The sequence below is a fragment of the Eurosta solidaginis genome, chromosome 1, assembly GCF_040869045.1.
Source record: "Eurosta solidaginis isolate ZX-2024a chromosome 1, ASM4086904v1, whole genome shotgun sequence".
NCBI classification, from domain to species: Eukaryota; Metazoa; Arthropoda; class Insecta; order Diptera; family Tephritidae; genus Eurosta; species Eurosta solidaginis.
The window spans coordinates 195871099-195897496 of NC_090319.1; the positions used below are offsets into that span (position 1 = coordinate 195871099).

Sequence of the window (26398 nt, forward strand, 5' to 3'; positions counted from 1 at the left end):
GGCTATCTGCAAATTGGTTTGCAGGATGTAACAAAATAGAGATTCGCCTCTCTCGTTCGTATCTGCTCCTCCCCACGCATTGTGGTGCGCATTTGCATCTGCGCCTATGACCAACCGCCCTTTGCGCCCTTCCTCCTGTACCAGCCTTTTGCACTCCATCGGTGGAACCTCCGCAGCATGGGCCATGTAGCAGGACGCCAGGATAAATGCCTGCTTATTCTTTTGCTCAACGGCCACCGCTACGAGATCCTCGGTGGTGTAATTAGGCAGCATATATGAATGCAGCTGTTTCCTTACCATTACTACAGCTCGCACCCGTCCTTCCGTTTGTGCGTAGTAAACGCCAAACCCGCGCGCGCTAAGTCCAGAAACCTTTCCTCCCGATGAGAGCCACGGCTCCTGGATCAGCGCCACGTCAAACGAACCCTCCTCAAGGGTTAGGAGGAGTTCGCTCGACGCCACTTTACTGTGTTGGAGGTTTATCTGTAGGACTCGCAGCACCATTGGGCTGTTTGTCCCCCTCCAGCACCTTCGTCTTGACGTCGTCGTCCTCCTCTTGCCCTTTTGGTTTACAGTATACGAGGCCCCCTTCAGCCCCTCGTGAATGTTGTGCCGTGTGTTCCTCTGTGCGAGTCACAGCACCATTTAGCGGTTGGTCCTCTTCTAGCACGTTCGTGGTGACGTCGGGGACCTCCACCTGTCTTTTTTCCCTTAGGCTTCTGAGGTCCTTTTCGACTTCGCCCACTTCCAGCGTGTGAGGATTTTTATCCTCGGGACTTCTTTTCCTGAGTCGCATGTAAATTTTGCCAGTGCCAAAGGACATTTTGCCAAGCTGCGTGTACAAAATATCCTCCGCCTGCTTGTTTATTTGGAAGATGTAGAACTGACCATCCTCGGTAGGCCGAGATACAGTAAGTACCTTCCAATCCTGTGTCGGTATGTTCGGATTCTGATTCTGCAGAAGTCGCAGTGTATCCTCCGACTTCATCACGCATGGTATCCATACCTTAACTTTTGGTACCGTGGGGATTTGCGCTTTATCCACCACCTCAAACCGCGCGTTCGTGCCTTGCCTTTGGAGGTTTGGAACGACTTCCTCCAGCCACCGCAAGCTCGCGATGTTGTCGCACGCTATCATCTTCACACCATTATACCATCCCCCCGAATCAAAGGTTGGAAGGGGCTTACTTGGTTGTTCCCGCATCATCTTAAGCATTAACCTAATAAACTCCCTTTCCACAGATCTCCACCTTTCAGTAGTCATTTGTCCGAACGGACTGCTACGATCAACCAGCGCCACAGTCAGTGACTGCTTTGCCACATCACTCATCTTCTCGGGAAAAGCAGGAGTCTTAGTGTTATCTCCCTTTGGAACCTCCGAGAACACCGGAGTCTTCGCGTTAACTCCCTTTAGCGCCTCCGAGAAAGCCGGAGTCTTAGCGTTATCTCCCTTTGGCTTATCTCCTACTTCCGTAGTTGGAACTTCCCTCTGACTGGCAGCTTTCGAGGTAGTCGCTACCTCGTTATTGGAACCCATCTGTCTTACAGCTTTGGGCCTACTTGTCTTGTCTATGCGACTGCCCTGCCTCGCGGCTCTAGGACTGGGTCCTTTCTGCCTCTTGAAAGCAGGCTTGTCGCCTTCTGCCGAACGTTGCCTCTTCATTCTGCCATTCGACGCTTCTTCCTCCTCGTACCGGTTGCAGAACCGAGGGTTTCTCGCAGCAAACCTTTTGAACTGCCTTCGACCTACTTCTACCGCTTCATGGGCCCATTCCAAGCGCTTGATCTCCACTTCTGTTGGGTCGACCACTGCTCCCAAGCGTTGTACAATTCTTAGTGCTGCACGGTACTGCGAGAGAGCTCTTTTACTTCCTCTGCTCCGTACCCTTCTCCACTCTTCTACTCCGTTTTCATTTGTGTGCTTCTCCAACACGGAGTTCATTGAATCAGCACTAGTCTCGCTCCCCGAGTCCGACGCATCGCTTAATTCGTATTTGTCGTCCTTGGATTGCGACTCAGTCCTCCTTTTTACATCCTCCTTATTACATTCAGGTAATGAGTTGTTCATCTTGGTCGTACGACCACCTGCCCGACAAGGCGGGCTCAGCGGTCCAGTATTATATTCGGGGAAAGAACCGTCCGCCACAGTAGCGCCCCTTACTGCGGTAAGGCCATAAATACTTCCCGAGATGGCCCGGTATCGGGAAGGCTCCGTTCGAATACAGCCGAATTTATCCCCTGGCTGCAAATCGTCCAATAGGCACGGTCCGCATAACACCCTGGATTAGGGGGTTGGCAGTTCTTGGTCACCGACATCCCGCCGCCCTCCTATGAGGCGAAACGGCGTAGATGTCAGTCCTAAACAGCTCCGCCTCATAGTCGGGCGCTATGGAGTTCGGCTAAGCCCTCACACCAACGACAAGGTGCCTACCCTAGTGAGGGTGTGTAGGACCAAACATGCTAGAACATTTTTTTCGGCGCTTTCCGGGTAAAAATCCATGGTTGCTTTGAGCACTGTCCATCTTGCAGTCAAAATGCCAAATGCGTTTTCAATGACACGCCGAGCTCGCGAAAATCTGTAATTAAAAATTCGTTGCTCTCCGGTGGTGTTTGAACCTGGATATGGCTTCATGACATTGATTTTTAAAAGGAAAGCACAATCTCTAACAAAATAATGGGGAAAAAGCTGCGATGTTGATGGTGACATCAGGAGGCAGTGGCATTTGGCTCTCTAAAAGATCTTCGCCAAACTTTGTTGCATGAAATATACCTCCATCGCTTTGGCTGTCATAAGCTCCTACACTTGCAGCTGTAAATGTATATTTTGCGCCCCATGCCGCTAGCAACACGATGCTGAAAAACTTTTTGTAGTTGAAAAACATTGATCCCGATCTTGCAGGGCATTTTATTGTAACGTGTTTTCCATCTACTTACTTACTTACTTAATTGGCGCTTAACCGTCTAAACGGTTCCATCTATAGCACCTACAAAATTCGGCATATTCCACATCTGCGCGAAATCAGTTGTAATGTCTTTATATTGGTATTGCGTAGGTTCACTCAAATATATTGGCGATACCATTTGCAACATTGCTTCGCATGTCTCCAACACAATTTGTCTCACTATGGTCCTACCAATTTTGCGGCTCCAAGCTAATTTCTTGAGACGAATGCCATATGCTAAGTACCTAAAAATAAAATTAATATAACATACATATGTGGTAAAGACTACAGAAATAGTTACTGATAGACAACTGTTCGTCCGCATGAATTTGCTCTCTTGGCTTGCGAAGCGATGGAGACATTATGTTTAAAAAAAACTTCATAAACCGGACGAGTTATTCTGGTGTGCGCAAAAATTGGTCCTCATCCATTTTCTTTATTTTAAAGAAGGATTTTCGTTGATAACCGCATGTAGCATTATGCGTCATGCCCACCTATACAATACATTTGCGGCATTACGCACCATGAACTTCTATGCCAATGCATTTTAGTAATAGCATAATCATATTACAATATTATGCGACATAAATTTCCCATCACTGGAGGTCACTGTGGAACGAAAAAACTATATGCCAAATTACGAAACAAATTTTACTGGAAAAACATGTCAAAAGACATAGTTAGTTATGTTAGGAAATGCTAAAAATGTATTTTTAATAAAGTCAAAATAGGAAATAAAGAAGAACTCGTTCTAACACCTACTCCTATTAAACCTTTTGACATTGTTGTAATTGATACCATAGGCCCATTGCCAGAATCGAGATATGGTAATAAGTTCGCACTTACCATAATCTGCGATCTGACAAAATACTTAGTTACAATATCAATACCTGATAATATTCGAAGGCTTTATTTTAATATACGGTGCTATGAAATCCATTAAATTGGATTTATACACAGAATTCAAAAATGAAATTTTTGCAAATTTAACCAGTTTATTAAATTGATAAATTGAACTTTTCTACACCATATCATCATAAAACCGTAGGAACTGTCGAAAGAAACCATAGGGTCTTCAATAAGTACCTACGTGCGTACTTAAATGATTTCTTTGATGATTGGGATACATATTTGAAATATTTTACGTTTTGGCATAACACAACGCCAAATACGGTATTCGATAATAAACTTACTCCTTTTGAACTAGTTTTTGGTAAAAAGGCCATTGTGCCATCTGAATTGAAGAACGAAACAATCGAACCCATTTGTAATATCGAAAATTATTCAAAAGAAGTAAAGTACCGGATGCAAAAATGCCACGCCTTGGCGAAAGAGTTAGTAGAAAAACATAAAATAAGAAGTAAAGATGCATACGAGAAAAATGCACAACCAATAATAATAAACATAAACGATATGGTCTTAGTTCAAAAAGAACCACGGGAAAAACATAAAAACATATATCAAGGCCCATATTTAGTAACAAATATAGACGGTGTAAATGTAACCATTTTTGATAACGAGAACAAAAAATACGAAACGGTACCGCATAAGAGGAGTACCTAGATAAATAAAATCGGATGTACCCAATTTCATTTTGAGATAGTCAAAAATTGTTTATTATTTTATTACAATAAATCTAAACAAATTTAAATACAAATGTATCATACCTTAAAAATCACGCTTAATTTAATAAAACAATACTTAATATAAGTAAAAGAAACGAAAAGAAAATGTACGTATAAGTTAATACACAAAACGTACTAAAATGCATTTGAATTGCAAACAAACTAATTTTTTTACAAGTTATTAATATTCATATATGTAAATAGGTAGGCTTACGATAAATGAATAAATAAGCATAATAAATATAAATACCATTAAATGCAATTAAATTAACTAAGTTAACTTACACAACAAAAACACAAAAATATGTAAACTACTACTATTCATATGCGTAAATATGTAGGTTAAAATATAAATAAATGTAACTAAATCAACTAAGATAACTTAGATATACCGGCACCAAAGTCCAAATTTTTACCATTTTGTTCATTTTTCATTCACCACCCAAAAAAAGTTGAAGCCGACAAACCTGATCAACTTGTCGACTTCCACCTTTTTTCGAAAGGGGGGATGGTGTAACAACAGCCTTATAGTCTCACCCTGTTTCCCACTTGGTGCAACCCTGTTGTCTATTGTGAATGGACAACAGGTGTTGAAACAAGTTGGAAACGGGGAGGTCGGCTGGTAAAGAAAGGCGGCCATTATCAATATACATTTGGACTTGGCGAACACGCGTTTGAAAAACTAAAAAAAAAAATTCAACTCAGTGATTCCATTTAAAATTAAAAGTAAAGATTATAACTATATATACTTTTTATAAAACTATAACATAAATAAATAAAAATAACTATATTAAACTGAACCAAAATCTAAGTTTGCAAATAATGGGAGTACTTGCGCGTGGAAGCGTGCGTGCACGCAAGGAGAACGATTTTCCTAGAGGTTCCAGAGGAGTTCACAATGTTGCTTTGCCCGAGACCTGAACCCAAGATCTTTGGTGTGGTAGGTGGAGCACGCTACCACCACACAACGGCGGTCGCCTTTACCTTTAATATATATACTCACTACTAGAGGTGGGATTATTTTCGAATTATATTCTGTGAGGGCGAGTTAACATCCCCATAAACAAACATGCACAGATACGAGTTAACAGCGCCATCAATGTTGCTGACATACGCCGTCTCAGCCATAGCAAAATTAAGCCCTGTTGCTAAACATATTGGCACTTCCAACAAGGAACAGTGTGAGATGAAATAAGACTGACAAGTATACATGTGTTTGGTTAGGTGTGTATTCGCACTATAGGCAGATATCGTATGATTTTTGGTACCGAAAGGAGGAATGACCCAGTAGGCTCGGCCCAAAAACAAGTGAATAGAGAAGGAGTTAGTTCGAAAACAATAATCAGGTGATCACTAATGCAATTCATGGTAATAAGAAATTCGTTCGAAAACAACGAAAAGACCACCAATGCAATTCCAATGAAAATAGCAGCTTCAACTAAAGGAGACAAATGAGAAGAAGTCAGTTCCGGACATAATCGCAATCTATGCGGTCAGAACTTATAGTTCTCCGCGAAAAAAAAAAAATACTCTAACTATCGTTAGAAATAAAGTGACAGTTCTAAAAACTTAAAGGAATATCAACTCCTTTAAATGCTTTGTCGGGAATGTGAATAAATTCGATATAGCCAGTAAAACTCTTCATTCTCGTCGGCGAAATTATAAACTCTAAACCAATTCAATAATTTTTTTTATAAAGTGAAGTGTCGGAATCCTGATGTTTATAGAGAGAAAGTTGTGTAGGACTTAGAGTATGCCTCCAAAATGTGTCAGGACTTTGAGTCAACAGCGAAATATCAAATTTCGATATTGATTTTATAAATCTTGTTTCGCCAAAGATAGTTCAAATATCTGCCGATCATATATATATATATATATATATATATATTTATTATGTGACTGTGGTTTTAAATACAAAAGCTTTAAATGGATGTAAATGTGTCAGGCCTTTGAGTCCAATTGAGTCACGTCGTTGAAGTTATAAATCTTCTTTCGCCAAAGACATTTGCAATATCGAAAAAAAAAATATAAATAATAAAGGAGGTTGTATGAAATATTGTTGAAAGGACTTAAGCAAGATCCGTAAAGGACACAAAAGGCTTAGTTAATCTGAGAAAGGAAAGAGAAAGAAAAGTTACCGTTGAACAATAAGTTAAAGAAAATCGCCTTTCTGAAAAGTTAAGAAAATTTGAAAGTTGAAAATCGAAACTAATAAATCTACATACTATGCCATTTATACGAAAGATCAGCAAACCTCAGCGCGGATCAGGATCAGCACCAGCAAGAATATGCAACGTCGAAATGGGACAAGCCGGAAATCATATTTATTTAATTAAGTGATAGGGTTGGTAAGGTAGGAAAAAGGGTTAGGAAATTTTGTGAAATGAAATAAAATTTAAATCGGAATTAATTACATAAATATTAAAAAAAAAAAAAAAAAAATTTGCTACTAATACTTCAATAGTTAAAGTGGGAAGTGCGTTTAAATAATTAAATAAATAACCATAAAATTATATGTGTATAGACATACATATATACCTACCTAAGAGGAAAAAAATAAGATAATACAAAAAGAAATTTTTTGTATTAATTTTGAAAAGGGACTGTAGGATTATTTGTGAAAAATTTCGAAACTTTTAAAGGTCTACGAATCCCCGACAGCTGGCCAGTGGACGGAGGAACCGGAAACCGGAAATTAATGTGAGTAGCAAATTTTATTTACAAAAATTTTCTCATTTATAAATTTTTTTTCTTTTCCAAAATTTAATTTTTTTTTCATCTAAATAAATAAAATTTTGGATTAACGTTATTTTTCTTTATGAAAGCAAGATTTTCGCTTTATTGCAAATTTTAGCTTATGTAGAGAAAGTCAATATGCATTTTGCTTCAATAAACATATTTTGAATTTAATAACTTTGTTGGATGTGGACAATCGCATTTGCTATTGATAATACATTTATGTATACACACTAGTTTATATACATATGTATGTATGTACATGCATATATATTAACATGACTATATGGATTTATACATTTTGCCGTTTCATGTTTAAACTCTCTCGCCACTTAATCAGGGTCAAAAGTTAGGCCTACGAACATATAAATTTTAATTTAATATGAAATAATATGGCCTAGATTATGTAATATTTAAATATTTCCATTTAAAAATGTTTATAAAGAAATTAGTTAATAGTCAGAATTTACTATCTACTTATGTTCCACATTTTTGATGGTAATATTGTGGAATGTAAGAGCAAATTGAGAGTTAGGTTTTGAGCATGCTTATGAACATGTTGATATCGTATTTGGTTTAGATCAGCGTTCGTTAGCTTTGTTGTAGTGCTAAATTAGGTTTCTATAGTTATCAAGCAACATTAAGAAAAATATGAAATACGTAAATGGAAAATGTATGTAAATGGTTGCATGCACATACCAATGTAAAAATCGCTATTTAGGAAAGGTAATCAACTTAAAACTAAGTAAATATGAATAAAATATAATTTTGAATTTGTTAACATAAGATAACGATGGAGTAGATTTTAGTTAATTGTGTGAGAGGCAATATAAGGAAAATGGGCTAAGAGCGACATGGTAAGAGTACTCTTAGCAGGCTGGGTGGGTAAAGAGACGGAGAGGCAAATGACAGCGGAAGCCCTCCTAGACATCCGGTGAGTGAGTATTTTGATATCAGATATGTGTCCTTTAACGGTAGTTGTAGGTCAGTCTAGTTCTGTTTTAGTTTCTTTGTGGTATTTCCCGTATTTGAGAAGAAAACTTTCCTCGCAGGTCCAAACAACCCCTTTCATCTGCGAACTACACAAAGTAAGAATCTCTGTTTATTATTTATTTTCTGGTGCCGACCCAAAAGTCAGTGTAGGAGCAAGAACCCCACCCCATTCGCTGAAGCATAGCTGGTTGACATTAAACAGAGTATGCTCCTTGAACTCTATACCTATACGGTCGGATAGGCAATCCATGGTTCGACCCCGTACTGTGGCACTGCCTATTAATGTCCTTTTGGTCTTTTGTTGTAGTAAGGCTGGCTGTTCATTCCTTGATAAGGAAGGTCGGCTAAGTGTTGGGCAACATGGACCGACTGGTTCGTTACATAAAATAAATTGGCGCCCAACGTGGGGCCAACGAGGAGTAAGTTTTCATTACATTTTTTCCCCCTTCTTATTTCAGCATCTTCAATAAATTGGAATTTAAACGTGTTCATGTTCATAACTTGGAATGTCGCCAACTGGAAGATTTCGGTTGTGAACCAGGAATAATGTGGCGTTTAGGATTTTGATTTTTTTTTGTTTATTGCTTCAATAAAATACTCGCGATACAACGTCGAAAGCATATCCTTTACATATATATATATATATATATATATATATATATATTTATTTCAATCATTAATACAAATATTATACGATGTGTAGCTAGAGACCTTTTTCAATTGGATTATTTCGGTTGATTACTCGCTATACACCATTTAAATTTTTTGCTAATTTCTTTTCAAATCGCTTGAGATTTCAATTTCTGGATAAATCCGGAAAGTTACTCGCGATGCTACAGTACATACTTATTACACAGCTATTTGATAATATAAATTTTTTTTTTAATTACACATTTGGTGTTTTTTTTGAGCAGGTATTCGCTTGAGATTTTTTTTCTGGATGATTTCGGAAAATTACTCGCGACATACCGTTGTTAGCGAATAATACACAAATTTTCGTTGTAAAGTTTGATTTTTTTTCGTGTCCTACATATATCTGTTAGCTAAATAAAATTGTCTCACCGGACAAGTGTCTATATCTTTATGTTTTCTATTTATATATGTAAGTCCTCGTAATCACACAATTTATATTTGAGTTTCGGTAAAAACCAAAGAAGTTAGGAGAACGAATTTTGTTCGACTTTGCAAACACGTTATTACAAATACAAAACAGCTTTATTTTATTTTTCTTTAGGTCATTTAACATATTGATGTTTTGCTAAAATTTGCAGAGGCTAAGCTAGCTTTAGAGCTTAGTAGTTGAGTTTTAATTTTTCTAAACATATAAACACACCCATTTTCGTGATATATCCCAAATTTAATTATTTCGACCCATTATGTCGGTTCGACACAGTTGCGAGAATTTGTTGGAATTAGGAGCACAGGAGAACGAGAATATAGATACGTCGGGGGTTGCTGACGGTAATCCGTCCAATTCAATCACCGGACAGGGAAGTATGTCGAACGAATCACATAACAGAAATCGTGGTGGCGGCAGGTCTCGAATAATGACTCGATCCGTCACCCTAAATCAGAATTTATTAAACACCAATAGGGCCAACACCCTTTACTCTCCTAGAGCGCGAAACCATACCCCTTACTCTCCTAGAGCGGGACACCATACCCTTGACTCTCCTAGAGCCAGAAACCATACTAATCCTACTCCTCCCAGTTTACGAGTCGTCGAAGAAGAAGCACGAACACGTCAGCTTATTCGGGAATCCTTCAGCGATTTTCGCGAACAAATAACGGCACAGATAGGAAACGAGCTAAGTACGTTGCTGGCTAACCTAAATGTTGGGGGAAACACCGAACCATCCCGAACAGCTCCACATCCAGACGGGCCACGAAATACGTCACTTAGCAACGAACGATCGCAAGCAAATACACGTCAGTCAGATGCGCGTTCATGGGATACCCCGACGGCCCAAGTGACTAAAATTATTTCTAGCTGGCACATCCGTTTCACCAGAACGGCAGGTGAAATGTCGGTAGAGGACTTTATCTACAGAGTAAATTCCTTGACGAGACAGTCCCTAAATGGCGACTTCGATCTTTTGTGCCAAGATGCCCACATGCTGGTTAGCGGTAATGCACAAGCGTGGTTTTGGTGTTGCCACCGTCAGTTAGACAACATCACCTGGAACCAACTTTGTGAAGGACTCAGACAGAAATACAAAGACCATCTCAATGACTTCGATCGCAAGGAGAACATGCGGCGACGAAAGCAAAAGCCACATGAGTCCTTTGATCAATTCCTGGACGATATGTTGTCAATGAATGATCGATTGCGTATTCCAATGTCAGATAACGAGTTAATAGAAACTATGTTAAGAAACCTTAAGCCGGAGCTTAGGCATAAACTACTCCATTTAGAAATCGAGGATGTAGCGATGCTTCGCAAAGAATGCCATAAGCATGAAAATTTCTTCGCAAATTTTAATAATACTCGTCGTGAATTACCGAAAAGACAAGTAGCTGACTTGTTCGAAACAGGCGATGAACACAAGGGATATGACGAAGGAGCTGTGATTATATCGGAAATAGATACATCCAAATACAAGTGTTGGAACTGTGATAAAATAGGTCATAGATACCAAGACTGCACAAGCACGACACGACGAATATTTTGTTACGGTTGCGGGATCATAAATACTTACAAACCCAACTGTCCGAATTGCCAAAAGGCAGCGGGAAACGCGAAAGCGGATATCCGTGGTCGCGGATATCCACAACCCAATCAGCCTCGGAACCAAATCGCCTAAAGGTACTGTCAAAATCTCCGGATAACCCTGAGCAGACCATAGAAAGCCCCAAATTTAGACCATTGATACCATTTCATGTCAGATGGAGGGAGTATCAGAAGCGACGCGCCGAATTATTTCCAAACATACAACTACCTAGATCGCGATCAACTATGCGTATGAGGGATTTTTGGTCCAAAAGAAGGCGACTCAGAAAATTCATTATTTCATCGATTGTGTACAAAGCTTGTGATACTAGACCATACGTTAGGTTAGAAATTGAGGGTAGGTCAGTCCTGGCATTATTGGACAGTGGTGCCAATAAAAGCGTCATTGGTGGAAAACTAGCGAAGGAACTACTGACAACAAAAGGAAGTTTGCGGACTCGACCGCTTAAAAGCTTTGTAAGAACGGCTGATGGCCAACGTCAGAAAATAGACGGATATTTTAACGCCGAGGTTTGTTACGGAGAACAGACAAAACCTTTTGAATTTTTGATTGTGCCATCCATAACTCAAGATACAATTTGCGGTATAGATTTTTGGAAAGAATATGACATTAGTATAAAAGTAAATTCAGATATAGGAAGCTTGGAGTGTATTAAAGCGGACGACGAGTCTATTACTACCCAGCAACAGCAACAACTACAAGTAGTTATCGATTCCTTTCCCAATTATGAGCGTGATGGGCTTGGTCTCACCACAGTTATTGAGCATGTCATTGATACGGGTGGCATCACCAATAAAACAAAAGCATTACCCAATATCACCGGCTATGGAGAAATTATTGTGCAAAGAAATCGATCGAATGATAGAATTAGGTGTTATAGAGGAAGCTCCATACTCGTCTTAGTCTTCGCCGGTGGTTTTGATCGTGAAGCCTGGAAAAGTTCGTTTCTGTCTAGATTCGCGAAGAGTAAACGAGGTGACTGTTAAGGATGCATATCCGATCCCAAACATTGATGGATTGCTAAGCAGGCTTCCCCCGGTTCATTTCATTTCCAAAATTGATCTGAAAGATGCATTCTGGCAGATCAATTTGGAAAAGCAATCACGGGAGAAGACTGCCTTCACAGTCCCTAACAGGCCATTATATCAATTTACAAGGATGCCTTTTGGATTGTGTAATGCGCCACAAACTATGTGCAGGCTTATGGACAAAGTGATTCCGTATTATTTAAAATCTAATATATTTGTTTATCTTGATGATCTTCTGATAGTATCGTCTTCTTTTAAAGAGCACTTACTACACATGTCCGAAGTCTCCACTTTATTGCGGAAAGCTGGCTTGACAATTAACGTTCAAAAGAGCGCATTTTGTTTAAGTCAAGTGAATTATTTAGGTTATGTGGTAGGAAACGGAACTCTTCAGGTTGACCGAGGAAAAGTAGCCGCAATCCAAGATTTCCCTGTACCAAAGACAGTGCGCCAACTTAGGAAATTTTTAGGCATGACCGGTTGGTACAGACGGTTCATTGATGACTATTCGACCACAACATTTCATTTAACGGAATTACTTTCAAAGAAAAAGCGATTTGTATGGAATGATGATGCACAGAAGGCTTTTGATACCTTAAAAATTAAGCTGACAACGGCTCCAGCCCTAATTCACCCAAATTACCAAAAAACATTCATTTTACAATGCGATGCTAGCCTCGTAGGAATAGGTGCGTGTTTAGCTCAAGCAGATGACAATGGTCACGAACGACCAATAGCGTATATGTCACAGAAATTAAACAAGGCGCAAAGAAATTATTCAGTTACAGAACTAGAATGCTTGGCAGTCGTGTTGGCAATAAAAAAGTTTAGAATGTATATCGAGGGACACGAATTTAAAGTTGTAACGGATCACGCCAGTTTACGTTGGCTTATGCGACAGAAAGATTTGAGTGGAAGATTAGCTAGGTGGGCCATCAAACTGCAAGGATACACTTTTACCGTAGAACATCGGAAGGGCAAGGACAACGTTGTAGCAGACGCGTTATCGCGAATGTACGAAGATACCCCTTGTACTGAAATAGACGAACTCGACCTCGACGTCTTACCGGAAATAGATTTGAATTCCGAAGCATTTGACGCTCCAGACTACGAAGAATTGAAAAAGAAATACGAAGCTGCAAATTTACCTGATTATCAAATTATTGACAATTTTCTCTATCACCGAACCGAATGTGTAACGGGCGACGAAAACGCAGACGATGGTGTGTGGAAGTTATATGTTCCCGTAGAACTACGTTTAAAACTTATAAAAGCTGCTCATGATCAACCAACATCAGCGCATAGTGGTAAAGCCAAAAAGGTGGAACGCATCCGAAGAAAATTTTTCTGGCCAGGCATGATCGTGCAGATTAGAGATTATATAAAGAACTGTGAAATCTGCCAAACTTCGAAAGCGCCAACACAATGTCTTCGACCCCCAATAGGAAATCAAATACTTTCAAACAGACCCTTTCAAGTTTTGTATATGGATCTAATTGGACCTTTTCCCCGCTCGAAAAAGGGAAACATAGGGCTGCTAATAGTATTGGACCATCTTACGAAATTTACTTTTTTGAAGCCGTTAAAGAAGTTTACATCGCGCATGATAATAGATTATTTAAAAGAAAATATATTTGATTGCTTTGGTGTTCCCGAAAGTGTTGTTACGGACAACGGAAGTCAGTTCAAGTCAGCAGACTTTGACCGCTTCCTTAAACAGTATGGTATTGTACACACCTTCACAGCCATATATTCGCCGCAATCAAACGCTTCTGAAAGAGTAAATCGCTCTATTAACGAAGCCTTGAGAGCCTATATTCGCAAAGATCAGCGCGAGTGGGATTTGTTCACCAGCAGCATTAATTGCTCCCTTCGAAATAGTATCCATCAATCTTTAGGGTATACACCGTATTATTCAGTATTTGGGCAACATATGATAACCCATGCCAAAGATTATGAACTTTTGCGACATCTAAATCTCATAAACGAGGGCGAAACAAAACTTTTGCGAGCTGATAATTTCCAGATCATTAGGGAAAACATAAAAACAAACCTTGGTAAAGCGCATCAACGTAACGCAGTTAGATACAACTTAAGAACTAGACCTAGAATATTTGAAGTGGGCCAAATAGTAACCAGACGGAATTTTGTACAAAGCAACCAAGCAGCATATTTTAACGCTAAACTAGCTCCAACCGGGGTAAAGGCGCGCATAAAAGAACGAAAAGGAAACTGTTATTACATTGTGGAAGATATGAATGGAAAAGAAGTGGGAACATTCCATGCCAAGGACTTATGGTAGTTGAAAGAAACTTTAAAGCACTTATTCGAAATTTTATTTACCTGTTATTGTGTCTGTTACCTCCCTATATTCAGCTATATTGCTTGTTTTCCACACGTACACAAGAGTACGTGCGCCAACACCAATATACCTGTGTTGTGAGGGCGAGTTAACATCACCCATAAACAAACATGCACAGATACGAGTTAACAGCGCCATCAATGTTGCTGACATACGCCGTCTCAGCCATAGCAACATTAAGCCCTGTTGCTAAACATATTGGCACTTCCAACAAGGAACAGTGTGAGACGAAATAAGACTGACAAGTATACATGTGTTTGGTTAGGTGTGTATTCGAACTATAGGCAGATATCGTATGATTTTTGGTACCGAAAGGAGGAATGACCCAGTAGGCTCGGCCCAAAAACAAGTGAATAGAGAAGGAGTTAGTTCGAAAACAATAATCAGGTGATCACTAATGCAATTCATGGTAATAAGAAATTAGTTCGAAAACAACGAAAAGACCACCAATGCAATTCCAATGAAAATAGCAGCTTCAACTAAAGGAGACAAATGAGAAGAAGTCAGTTCCGGACATAATCGCAATCTATGCGGTCAGAACTTATAGTTCTCCGCGAAAAAAAAAAAAAAAAATACTCTAACTATCGTTAGAAATAAAGTCACAGTTCTAAAAACTTAAAGGAATATCAACTCCTTTAAATGCTTTGTCGGGAATGTGAATAAATTCGATATAGCCAGTAAAACTCTTCATTCTCGTCGGCGAAATTATAAACTCTAAACCAATTCAATAATTTTTTTTATAAAGTGCAGTGTCGGAATCCTGATGTTTATGGAGAGAAAGTTGTGTAGGACTTAGAGTATGCCTCCAAAATGTGTCAGGACTTTGAGTCAACAGCGAAATATCAAATTTCGATATTGATTTTATAAATCTTGTTTCGCCAAAGATAGTTCAAATATCTGCCGATCATATATATATATATATATATATATATATATATATATATATATATATTTATTATGTGACTGTGGTTTTAAATACAAAAGCTTTAAATGGATGTAAATGTGTCAGGCCTTTGAGTCCAATTGAGTCACGTCGTTGAAGTTATAAATCTTCTTTCGCCAAAGACATTTGCAATATCGAAAAAAAAAAATATAAATAATAAAGGAGGTTGTATGAAATATTGTTGAAAGGACTTAAGCAAGATCCGTAAAGGACACAAAAGGCTTAGTTAATCTGAGAAAGGAAAGAGAAAGAAAAGTTACCGTTGAACAATAAGTTAAAGAAAATCGCCTTTCTGAAAAGTTAAGAAAATTTGAAAGTTGAAAATCGAAACTAATAAATCTACATACTATGCCATTTATACGAAAGATCAGCAAACCTCAGTGCGGATCAGGATCAGCACCGGCAAGAATATGCAACGTCGAAATGGGACAAGCCGGAAATCATATTTATTTAATTAAGTGATAGGGTTGGTAAGGTAGGAAAAAGGGTTAGGAAATTTTGTGAAATGAAATAAAATTTAAATCGGAATTAATTACATAAATATTTAAAAAGAAAAAAAAAAAAAATTTGGTACTAATACTTCAATAGTTAAAGTGGGAAGTGCGTTTAAATAATTAAATAAATAACCATAAAATTATATGTGTATAGACATACATATATACCTACCTAAGAGGGAAAAAAATAAGATAATACAAAAAGAAATTTTTTGTATTAATTTTGAAAAGGGACTGTAGGATTATTTGGAAAAATTTCGAAACTTTTAAAGGTCTACGAATCCCCGACAGCTGGCCAGTGGACGGAGGAAGCGGAAACCGGAAATTAATGTGAGTAGCAAATTTTATTTACTAAAATTTTCCCATTTATAAATTTTTTTTCTTTTCCAAAATTTAATTTTTTTTTTCATCTAAATAAATAAAATTTTGGATTAACGTTATTTTTCTTTATGAAAGCAAGATTTTCGCTTTATTGCAACTTTTAGCTTATGTAGAGAAAGTCCATATGCATTTTGCTTCAATAAACATATTTTGAATTTAATAACTTTGTTTGATGTGGACAATCGCATTTGCTATTGATAATACATTTATGTATACACACTAGTTTATATACATATGTATGTATGTACATGCATATATATTAACATGACTATATGGATTTATACATTTTGTCGTTTCATGTTTAAACTCTCTCGCCACTTAATCAGGGTCAAAAGTTAGGCCTACGAACATATAAATTTTAATTTAATATGAAATAATATGGCCTAGATTATGTAATATTTAAATATTTCCATTTAAAAATTTTTATAAAGAAATTAGTTAATAGTCAGAATTTACTATCTACTTATGTTCCACATTTTTGATGGTAATATTGTGGAATGTAAGAGCAAATTGAGAGTTAGGTTTTGAGCATGCTTATGAACATGTTGATATCGTATTTGGTTTAGATCAGCGTTCGTTAGCTTTGTTGTAGTGCTAAATTAGGTTTCTATAGTTATCAAGCAACATTAAGAAAAATATGAAATACGTAAATGGAAAATGTATGTAAATAGTTGCATGCACATACCAATGTAAAAATCAGTATTTAGGAAAGGTAATCAACTTAAAACTAAGTAAATATGAATAAAATATCATTTTGAATTTGTTAACATAAGATAACGATGGAGTAGATTTTATTTAATTGTGTGAGAGGCAATATAAGGAAAATGGGCTAAGAGTGACATGGTAAGAGTACTCTTAGCAGGCTGGGTGGGTAAAGAGACGGAGAGGCAAATGACAGCGGAAGCCCTCCTAGACATCCGGTGAGTGAGTATTTTGATATCAGATATGTGTCCTTTAACGGTAGTTGTAGGTCAGTCTAGTTCTGTTTTAGTTTCTTTGTGGTATTTCCCGTATTTGAGAAGAAAACTTTCCTCGCAGGTCCAAACAACCCCTTTCATCTGCGAACTACACAAAGTAAGAATCTCTGTTTATTATTTATTTTCTGGTGCCGACCCAAAAGTCAGTGTAGGAGCAAGAACCCCACCCCATTCGCTGAAGCATAGCTGGTTGACATTAAACAGAGTATGCTCCTTGAACTCTATACCTATACGGTCGGATAGGCAATCCATGATTCGACCCCGTACAGTGGCACTGCCTATTAATGTCCTTTTGGTCTTTTGTTGTAGTAAGGCTGGCTGTTCATTCCTTGATAAGGAAGGTCGGCTAAGTGTTGGGCAACATGGACCGACTGGTTCGTTACAATTCGAATAAACGTTATTCGAAAAAACGAATAAATTTATTAGTTTCAAATAATCCGAATAATATTTATTTGAATTTTTTATTCGTTTATTCGCTTTCATTTATTCGAATTCCTTTCCTTATTATTCGGACAGTACTATCCGGATACTTCATATAGTAAAATAAAAGACATTGCGTTTATGTTACGCTCATCGCTTGTGCAGATGAGCATGCACATATATGTATGTATACGTACATATATCTATGTGTGTATAGATGCATATGAGCAGAGCCGTAACAAAACCCTCAAATCCCTCGCTGGCAGTACTTGGGAAAAGATAAAGAAACGCTCATGACTACATACTACAAAGCAATTAGCCAGCCGATTACGTGCTACGCATCACCCATATGGTCGCCAAGCCTAAAACTCACCCACTGGAAGAAAATACAGGCCTGCCAAAATACTGCTCTCAGAATCGCCACGGGCTGTCTTCTTATGTTGCCCGGTGAATCCAGTACTTAACGAAAATTATCCAAAACTCGCGGAAGAGGAACGCATACTCCCCAGGGAAACGCGTGTCACTCTTGCTCAACTTCGTTCTGGATACTGTAACAGGTTAAACTCTTACCTATCCAGAATAAACCCCGACATACAAAATGTATGCCCCGCTTGCAATGTGTCCCCACATGACAGCAACCATCTCTTCAATTGTAATGTGGAACCAACGCCTCTAACACCCCTTTCCTTATGGTCCACCCCTGTTGAAACGGCAAGTTTCCTTGGACTCCCGTTAGAGGATATTGATGACAATTTGTGATCGGTCGCGGCTATTAGGTGGGGCGAGCATTGCTACAACAACAACAACAGCATATATTTTTGTTTGTTTGGGGTTGCTTTGTTAATATTCATTTATTTAGTTACATATATTTAGTGTAACCAAAGTTGTGCTTGAGTCTTTAGCTAGAAATAGTTATCGGGGTCGTTTACCACTGTACTGATCATAGAACTTTGTTTATAAGTTAACAGGTGTGGAAATGTTCATACATAATGGTACATGTAAAATATGTACCTAATTTTATTAAGATTAGTATGGTAGTAATTTTTGTTTCCCATATACATACATACATATGTATGTATGTAAGTTGTATGGAAAATTTTTGTTTTGATATCTTTTGGTTTGTATAAACATCTAATTGGTCACCATTAAAAAAAAATATTTTTACATGTCATTGTCAACATTTTTTGCGAAGTCTAATGAATCAAAAGTTATTTAAGGTCAATATTAACTTTGGAAAAAAATTTCCTAAAATAAAGTTTGAAGCAGTCCATTTTAAACGTAACAAAATTCTAGTGGAATTAGTGACTAGTTTCAAAAACGGCTGTGTCTGTTTTTTCCGCTCCTTAAAATTTTGATTGTCCTTGAACGCGTTAAACGCTGTAATATAAATACCCAAATGTGCATATAATCATATTCTAACATATGCACATTTTGTATTCTTGCAGATTCCTTTGAAATTAGATTCAAATACAAGTGCATGTGGGTATCTTTATGTGTATGTATATGTATTCAAGAAAATGCGCAAAGGGTGATATGAAACAAGAATCCCACCTACTTTTACGGATAGTGTGGGTATTATGTTTATTTTTTTTTTTTTATTTCATTTTGTTGATGCTTGGACTAGCTGAGTATTCTTGCTTTTAATAAATGAAATGCTTAATTTTATTTGTTAGATCTGGCTTTTTTAATTTTGTTACGTATAAATTAGCGGGACAGTGTTTTGTGTTCGTCTTATCAAAAACAAATGGATGCAAGGTAGATACACATTTACACCGTCGAAGGGTGTCTTTTTTTGTTGAAGCTAAATCACCATAATATAAAATATTGGGAACAAAGTTGCTCTTAATTGTAGATAAAAACCATCAGGGAATAATTAGGAGTACCGGAGATAACATCCAAAACGCCACTTGTCGGCCAGCGACACGGATTAATATGAACTCTAAAGGACGAACATTTTAAGGGGTTCTCGTTGACAAAATTTAACACGGCGCTGCTGATAGCTATCAAAAGAATGTCCCCTCAAAAGCCGAAGATTATTTCATTCTCTCACAAAATGCAAATCATCACCGGTGTACTTCCCGCCACAATGCAGCGCCCAGCGTTGTATCGGGAAGACAACAGGGACTCCCAGCTATGGCAAGCCTTTTGGCATCAACACAATTTATATAGTTATTTTTGCTAAAAGTAATACTTAAGTATAGGCTACTATTTAAGTCAGGAATTAGTTTCGTACCTATTAATCATGAGTTTAGAAGGTCAAACATTACCCAACAAAAAATATATTTCTTATTTCCAGATTGGTGTGGCTTATTGCTCAAGGAGGAAGCGCTACAGAAGTTTTTAAATGTCCCTCTGGCTCCACAATGGACGATCAAAAAACTTGCAATATTCTTTAAGGCAAATTAGTATGATAAATGAATGCGATGGTATGGCACGGTTGAACCATGTGTACGCAATGTTTAAGTCAAAATATTAAAATAGACCGATTTAAGAACTTCTCGAAAGTGAAATATATGCTGACTGCAATAAGTAGTGTTGTAAAAGTTGCGACGCTAAGAACCCTAAACTGCCGTCCATAGCAAAAAAGCAGTAACGTGTAATAAGTAAAATCATAGAAATGAACTTTTTATTTGGGAAATTTAGGACTTTTCAAGTAAACTTAAAATTTAAGACCTTGTTTTATTTTTACTGTGAATTTTTAATGAGTATTTATTTAGTTAATGAGTAAATAGTAATCGCGGAAATTGAATAGCCTTAACATTCCAAACAGGCAGTAGGTGCATTTTATTACCTTTTTGCTATGGACGGCAATATAGTTGTAGTCGCTATTATATGTATGCATTAAGTATATTTATGTTAATGTAACTCATGCAATGTAAAATGCAGAAAAACATAGAAAAGAAACAAATAAGTATGGATTTTTTTTTTACGCTATTGCAAAGATTTTATCGCGGGCTTGGCAACTAAATCAAAAAAACCCATAACGGATATTTGTCAAAAAAATTTTCGAAAAGGTTCGGTGTTAGCAAACGGCAAAATACATAAAATTGGATCTCTATCATAAAGTAAAAGTTAAAGTGAAAATTAAAGTTAAAGTTAAAGTTAAAGCTAAAGTTAAAGTTAAAGTTAAAGTTAAAGTTAAAGTTAAAGTTAAAGTTTAAGTTAAAGTTAAAGTTAAAGTTAAAGTTAAATTTAAAGTTAAAGTTAATGTTAAAATTAAAGTTAAAGTTAAAGTTAAAGTGGAAGTTAAAGTTAAAGTGAAAGTTAAAGTTAAAGTTAAAGTGAAAGTTAAAGTGAAAGTTAAAGTGAAACTTAAAGTTAAAGTTAAAGTTAAAGTTAAATTTAAAGTTAAAGTTAAAGTTAAAGTTAAAGATAAAGATAAAGTTAAGGTTAAAGTTTAAGTTTAAATTTAAGTTTAAGTTAAAGTTAAAATTAAAGTTAAATTTAAAGTTAGAGTTAAAGTTAAAGCTAAAGTTAAAGTTAAAGTTAAAGTTAAAGTTTTTTTTTTTTTTTTTTTTTTTGTGTTTCGTGGAAGGAGGAAATGCTTTATGCACTGACCGGGATATTTAAGCCTCACTGCGAGACTCTCCGAGTGTAGGACTCCCTTCTTCCATGAAGGCCTACCCACTAAAACCTAACCTCCCACGGCCCGCGCAAATCCCCGTACCTGGGACCGCGTTTAGCATTACTTCGGGTACGGGTGCGCGCTACGTGAGCTCTATGGCTACTCTCACGCTAATGGGCTAGGCATCCGTCTTCTCGTTTACTGGTAAGTATATGCCTCACAAATGTGCTGACCGTATCCCCTCTGTCTCTTCGACAGGTCATGTTATTAATGACACTGCCCGGGGATAGGTCGCCAAGTACATCTTCTACCCTCCTTCGCTGATGGGAGAAGTGCCTGCATTCGAAGAAGGTGTGGCGTACATCGTCTATTTCCCCACAGTACAGGCAGCTCGGGCTATCAACCTTACCCATTCTGTGTAGGTATTTGCGGAAGTAACCATGTCCCGTTAGAAACTGGGTCAGGTAAAAGTCTACCTCTCCGTGCGGTCGCTTCAACCATGGATCAAGTTCAGGGATTAGTTCCCTAGTCCACTTTCCTACGATGCTGTTGCTCCACTGATCTTGCCAACATCGGATCGATTCTTCTCGCGCCTGCATGGCAACAGCAGCTCTACTTGCTTGCGATCCGTTGTCATATATTGTTTTTCTTTCCTCAACGAGAAGATATATCGGTATGGTTCGCGCAACGACCAGGACAGCTTCAGCTGATACCGTGCGGTAAGCCGAAGATATTCGCAGCGCCCCTCTGCGTTGGACCGAGGTGAGGGTGACTCGGTTCTTCCGGTATTTCATTGCGTCCGCCCAGATTTCTGCACCATATAAGAGTATAGAATCCGAGGCTGATGCAAGCAACTTCCTTGTGCATGGCTTTGGGCCACCTGTGTTTGCCATTAATCTACCCAACTGCGCTATTATGCGCGCAGCTCTTTCGCAGGTCCCTCGTATGTGATCCGAGAAGTTGAGTTTGCTGTCTAACCTCACTCCCAGATATTTCGATGAAGCGATTGTTTCTATTGCCTGGTCCCCAACCATCATGTTCCTGGTAGTGGGAATACGTCTCTTTGTGAGGATGACGATCTCCGTTTTGGCTGTTGCTAACTGGAGACCGTGCTCAGCCATCCCCCTATTTACATTACGCATGACCTGGTTTAATTTTAGTTGTGCCAGCTCGCAGGTTGGTGCTGTTATCACAGCTGCCACGTCGTCTGCAAATGCAACGAGGAAGGTGTTTCTGGCATGTCTAATCGAAGAAGACTGTCGTAAGTTATATTCCAGAGATCGGGACCTAGTACCGAACCCTGGGCTGCTCCACCTGTTATTTTTACCTTTTTTTGACCGTGAGTACTTTCATATATTAGATCCCTCTCTCTTAGGTAGTCCCTTAAAATTTCTAACAAATATTGCGGTACTTTGAAAGTGCTTTCTAGTGTCTCAAGCATGTCCTCCCACCTAGCTGAGTTAAAAGCGTTTTTGACGTCCAGCGTGACCAGCAACACTATAGGTCTTGCTCTGTGGCACGCTGCTATGGCATCTATTGTAGAGTGCCCCCTCCGAAAACCATGCTGTCTGGGCGACAGTCCTCCGGCGTCCTGTAACGCTCTGGTGAGGCGTTGCTTCAGGAGACTCTCCATCAATTTCCCTGCTGTGTCCAACATACATAGGGGACGGTAGGATGATGGAGAGTTGGGATCTCCTTTCCCTTTTGGAATGAGAACCAGTCGTGCTGTCTTCCATATGGTGGGGAAAATTCTTTCTTCGAGACATTTGTTGTACATGTGCAACATAAGTTCTGGGCAGTCGTTTGCAGCTAGTCTAATTGCCTCCGCGGGTATTCCGTCGGGCCCAGATGCTTTCCTAGGTTTCATAGTTCGCACGGCAGTTTTAAGCTCTTCTTCTTGGAATGGTTCCACGTTGCGTTCTTCATGGGTAACGTACCCGCCCTCCCTAGGCGGTTGGGTGGGAAACAGGCCATCCACAATGTTCCTTATTTGGTTCTCGTCCATCAGCTGGTTTGGCGGACGGAACTTCTTCATTACTATCTTATATCCCTGCCCCCATGGGTCTCGATCCACTTCCTCGCAAAGCGCTTTCCAGCACTTAAGCTTGCTTTGCTTAATGGCAGCACTAAGAGCTTTCTTCGCTCCTTTGTACGCTTCCGACTTTTCTAGAGCCTCAGGCCTGCCGCGCGCGCGAGTTGCTAGCCTTCGCATCCTGTGGCATATTTTCCGCAGCTCCGCGATTTCGCTATTCCACCAGTATACCTGCTTTTTACCCCTCCACACTCCCCTCCGTGGCATAGAGAGGTTGCAAGCGTGGCGAAGACAGCTCATTGTCTTTTAAACCGTCTCTTCCGTCGGACTGGAGTTGTTGATTATCCGTCGGGCATCCCCCAGTACTGATGCGGAGAACGTGGCAGAGTCGACCTTGGATGCGTCCCATGCTTTTGTTCTGCGTGGCCCGTTCGGAATCTGCCTCTGACCGGGATCGTTTAGGTGGAAAGTGATGTAGTTGTGATCGCTGCCAGTCAGATCCTCTATGACTCTCCATCCAGCAGCGGTCAGCAGCAGGCTTTCTGACACTAGTGTTACATCGGGGATCGAGTATCCAAAGCCTGGCCGTCGGTATGTAGGGGTCGTACCAGTGTTAAGCACGTTCAAACCGAGCCTGGCTGCCATCTCAAGGACTAACCTTCCACGGGTGTTAGTCTGCGGCATTCCCCATTCGACGGCTCTTGCGTTAAAGTCTCCCGCCACAACCAGGTTACTAGTTAAGTCCCTCAGGTCATCTTCAATAAGTTCAAGCTTCTCCCTGAACGTTTGAATGGGATCATTCGGGGACAAGTAGCAGCTTACTATTGTGGTATTATTCGTAGTTAGGCGGACGTAGCCTTGTCCGGCAACACGGTTCACAATATTGGCGTTTGCATCTGTCATCCAGATTGCGGCGGTGCCGGTGTTGTCTATATGCCAATCATTTCGGGCTCTATAGGGTTCGCTGATGATAACGCTGTTAGCTTTATGGTGTAAGACCAACTGTTGTAGTAGCTCATCAGCAAGTCTGCTCCGGTTTAGGTTGCCTTGGATAAAACTAATCACTATTGAATTGAGACTTTGGCCTTTGCAACAGCGAGTGCCGCTCTGAAAATGCTGCATGCTCCAGATCCAGGGACATGATCGAGCTTCTGTGTATTACACAGGTAACATTTTGGAGCTGCGGTACAGGCCGAAGCTTTGTGGCCGCTTTGCCCACACTTCCAGCAGGCGTTACTCCTGTCTGGACCCTTGCATTCTGCCTTCCGGTGTCCGTAGCCGAGACACCTAAAGCAGCGTTGTACTTCTGCTCGCTGTCTGATTCGGCACTGTATACATCCGATAGGAATTTTACCTTTTTTGAGTAGGGCGTTGCCAATATTCTCGTCCACTTCGACGACCGCCATTTTCTGTTCTCTTTGGTTTGATGCGAACACAGAGACACGGAGAGGTCTAGTGATTTCTTCTTTTCCGACCTCCCTCCTTATTGCGTCTTGGATTTCTGTTTCAGTTGTGAGACAGTCCATGCCAAGTACTTCCAACTTCATCCGCTTGGAGGGCTGTTGTGCTTCACCGACCTCTCCTACTGCACTACCTATAGCTGCTCTGAAGTGCGTCTGGTCACTGCAGCGCGCCGTTTCAATCAGTACGTTACCAGATTTGGTTTTTCGTACTGACCGTACCACCGTACCTGTGTCATTAGGGCGGAGCTGGCCGCGTATGGCCCCTAGTACCTGGGCATAGCTTTTGCCTTCCACAGGTTTTACCACAAAAGTTGCTGCTTATCTCCTCTTTCTCGCCCGTTTTTGAGCTTTAGGAGCTTGGACGGGGGTTGCCTGCTTGGCTGGCTGGGCCCGCTGTTTCAGCCTCCGGTGCGCTACATTGGACCAAGACCAAGACTCACCTTGTGTTTCTTTTTGGCTTCCAAGTCCTCCGAGTGGGAATCTGAGCTCGTTCGTGCCCTCTTGCTTTTTCGGCCCGATTCTCTGCTCTCATCTACCTTTTGGGCCCTTAACGATCCCATGCAGCTTAACGCTTCCTCGAGAAGAGCCATACCGGTTTTTATGTCCTTGGACACGGTCTTCTGCTTGAGAGCGGTTTCCTGCATCTCGCGCAGCACTGATACCGCGTACTCCAGCAGTTCGTCTTGGCTCTTCCCTTCGAGGCTTGTGTATGAGAGTGAGCCTCTTGGCGGAGTCGCACGTTTCTCCTTCCCAACAGCGCGCTGTGCAACGACATTGGGTGAGCTGACCGACGCTTTTTCCCTTGCAGTAGCAAGTGTTGACTGGCTGGGGTTATTGCGCAGCTGTGCTTTCGCTGCCTTTGTCTTTTCCGCCGATTCGGTGCCTTGTGTGGGCATTACCGACAAGGTCGCTTTAGCGGGGGTTGTTAAAACCGGCGATCTCAGCACTTTGGTGCTCTTCTTGAACACCGCTTCATCGCCCCTTTCTTTCTCGCTTTCTCTACTTTCATCTTCCTTTGTTGTTTTTATTTTGTTGCTCATTTGTTCTATTGGGTCTCCGCTTCAAGCCGCTATCTCCGCACGATGTGCAGTCGCCGTCTTCAATTCCCGTGGTTATCTTTGCAGAAGCAGGGAGGCCACGCGTGGGTTTACACAGGTCCTTATGGGAGTCTGTGTTCAGAGCCAGAATACAGCGTTAGTCAGGAGTCGTCTCAACTGAGCCTGCACCACCAACTTAATGGCGACGTGCTTCGAACGTACTTGAAGACCTGCCAAGGTTTTAACGAGACGGAGACGATGCCGATATTAACCTACCAGCCGTTTCGGCAAGGTGTCACCCTTGCTTATTAAGGTAGTAGCCTATCGTCATCGCCAGCCCGTAGCAATCAGTTCATAATCATATTTCCAGTTTTGGTCAACAGGATCTTACTGGTCTCGATCCTGTGGATGCTTGATGGGGTATTTTAGGGCGGCATCCTATCGCCCTTCCACCGGAACTCTGGGATGTGTTGCCCTTAGAGCAACACATTCCCATTTTTCCACTGGATTGCTCGTTTTGGTTCGCCCTGAGTACTTAATTCACTCAGTACCTCCCGTCTTGTGGGAAGCGTTCCTCTATCCACCACCTGAGGAGGCGCCCGGTAGGGGACCGATACCCCCGCGGGAAAGTTAAAGTTAAAGCTAAAGTTAAAGTTAAAGTTAAAGTT

General features: G+C 39.9%; 1 protein-coding gene across 7 annotated transcripts in view; it reads left to right on the plus strand.

Moving 5' to 3' along the window:
- Nepl16 (Neprilysin-like 16) overlaps nucleotides 1-26398 on the plus strand; it is a 2088045-nt gene that overhangs the window by 2040972 nt on the left and 20675 nt on the right. For 2 of the 7 annotated variants that reach the window (XM_067760067.1, XM_067760066.1), the window contains exon 11: nucleotides 19930-20682. In XM_067760067.1, coding sequence (XP_067616168.1) covers nucleotides 19930-20029 — 100 coding nt within the window. In that variant the 3' untranslated portion in view covers nucleotides 20030-20682. Of the gene's footprint in view, nucleotides 1-19929; nucleotides 20685-26398 lie in introns of those variants that run through there. The other 5 variants (XM_067760065.1, XM_067760063.1, XR_010948731.1 and 2 more) reach the window with 4 other exon arrangements.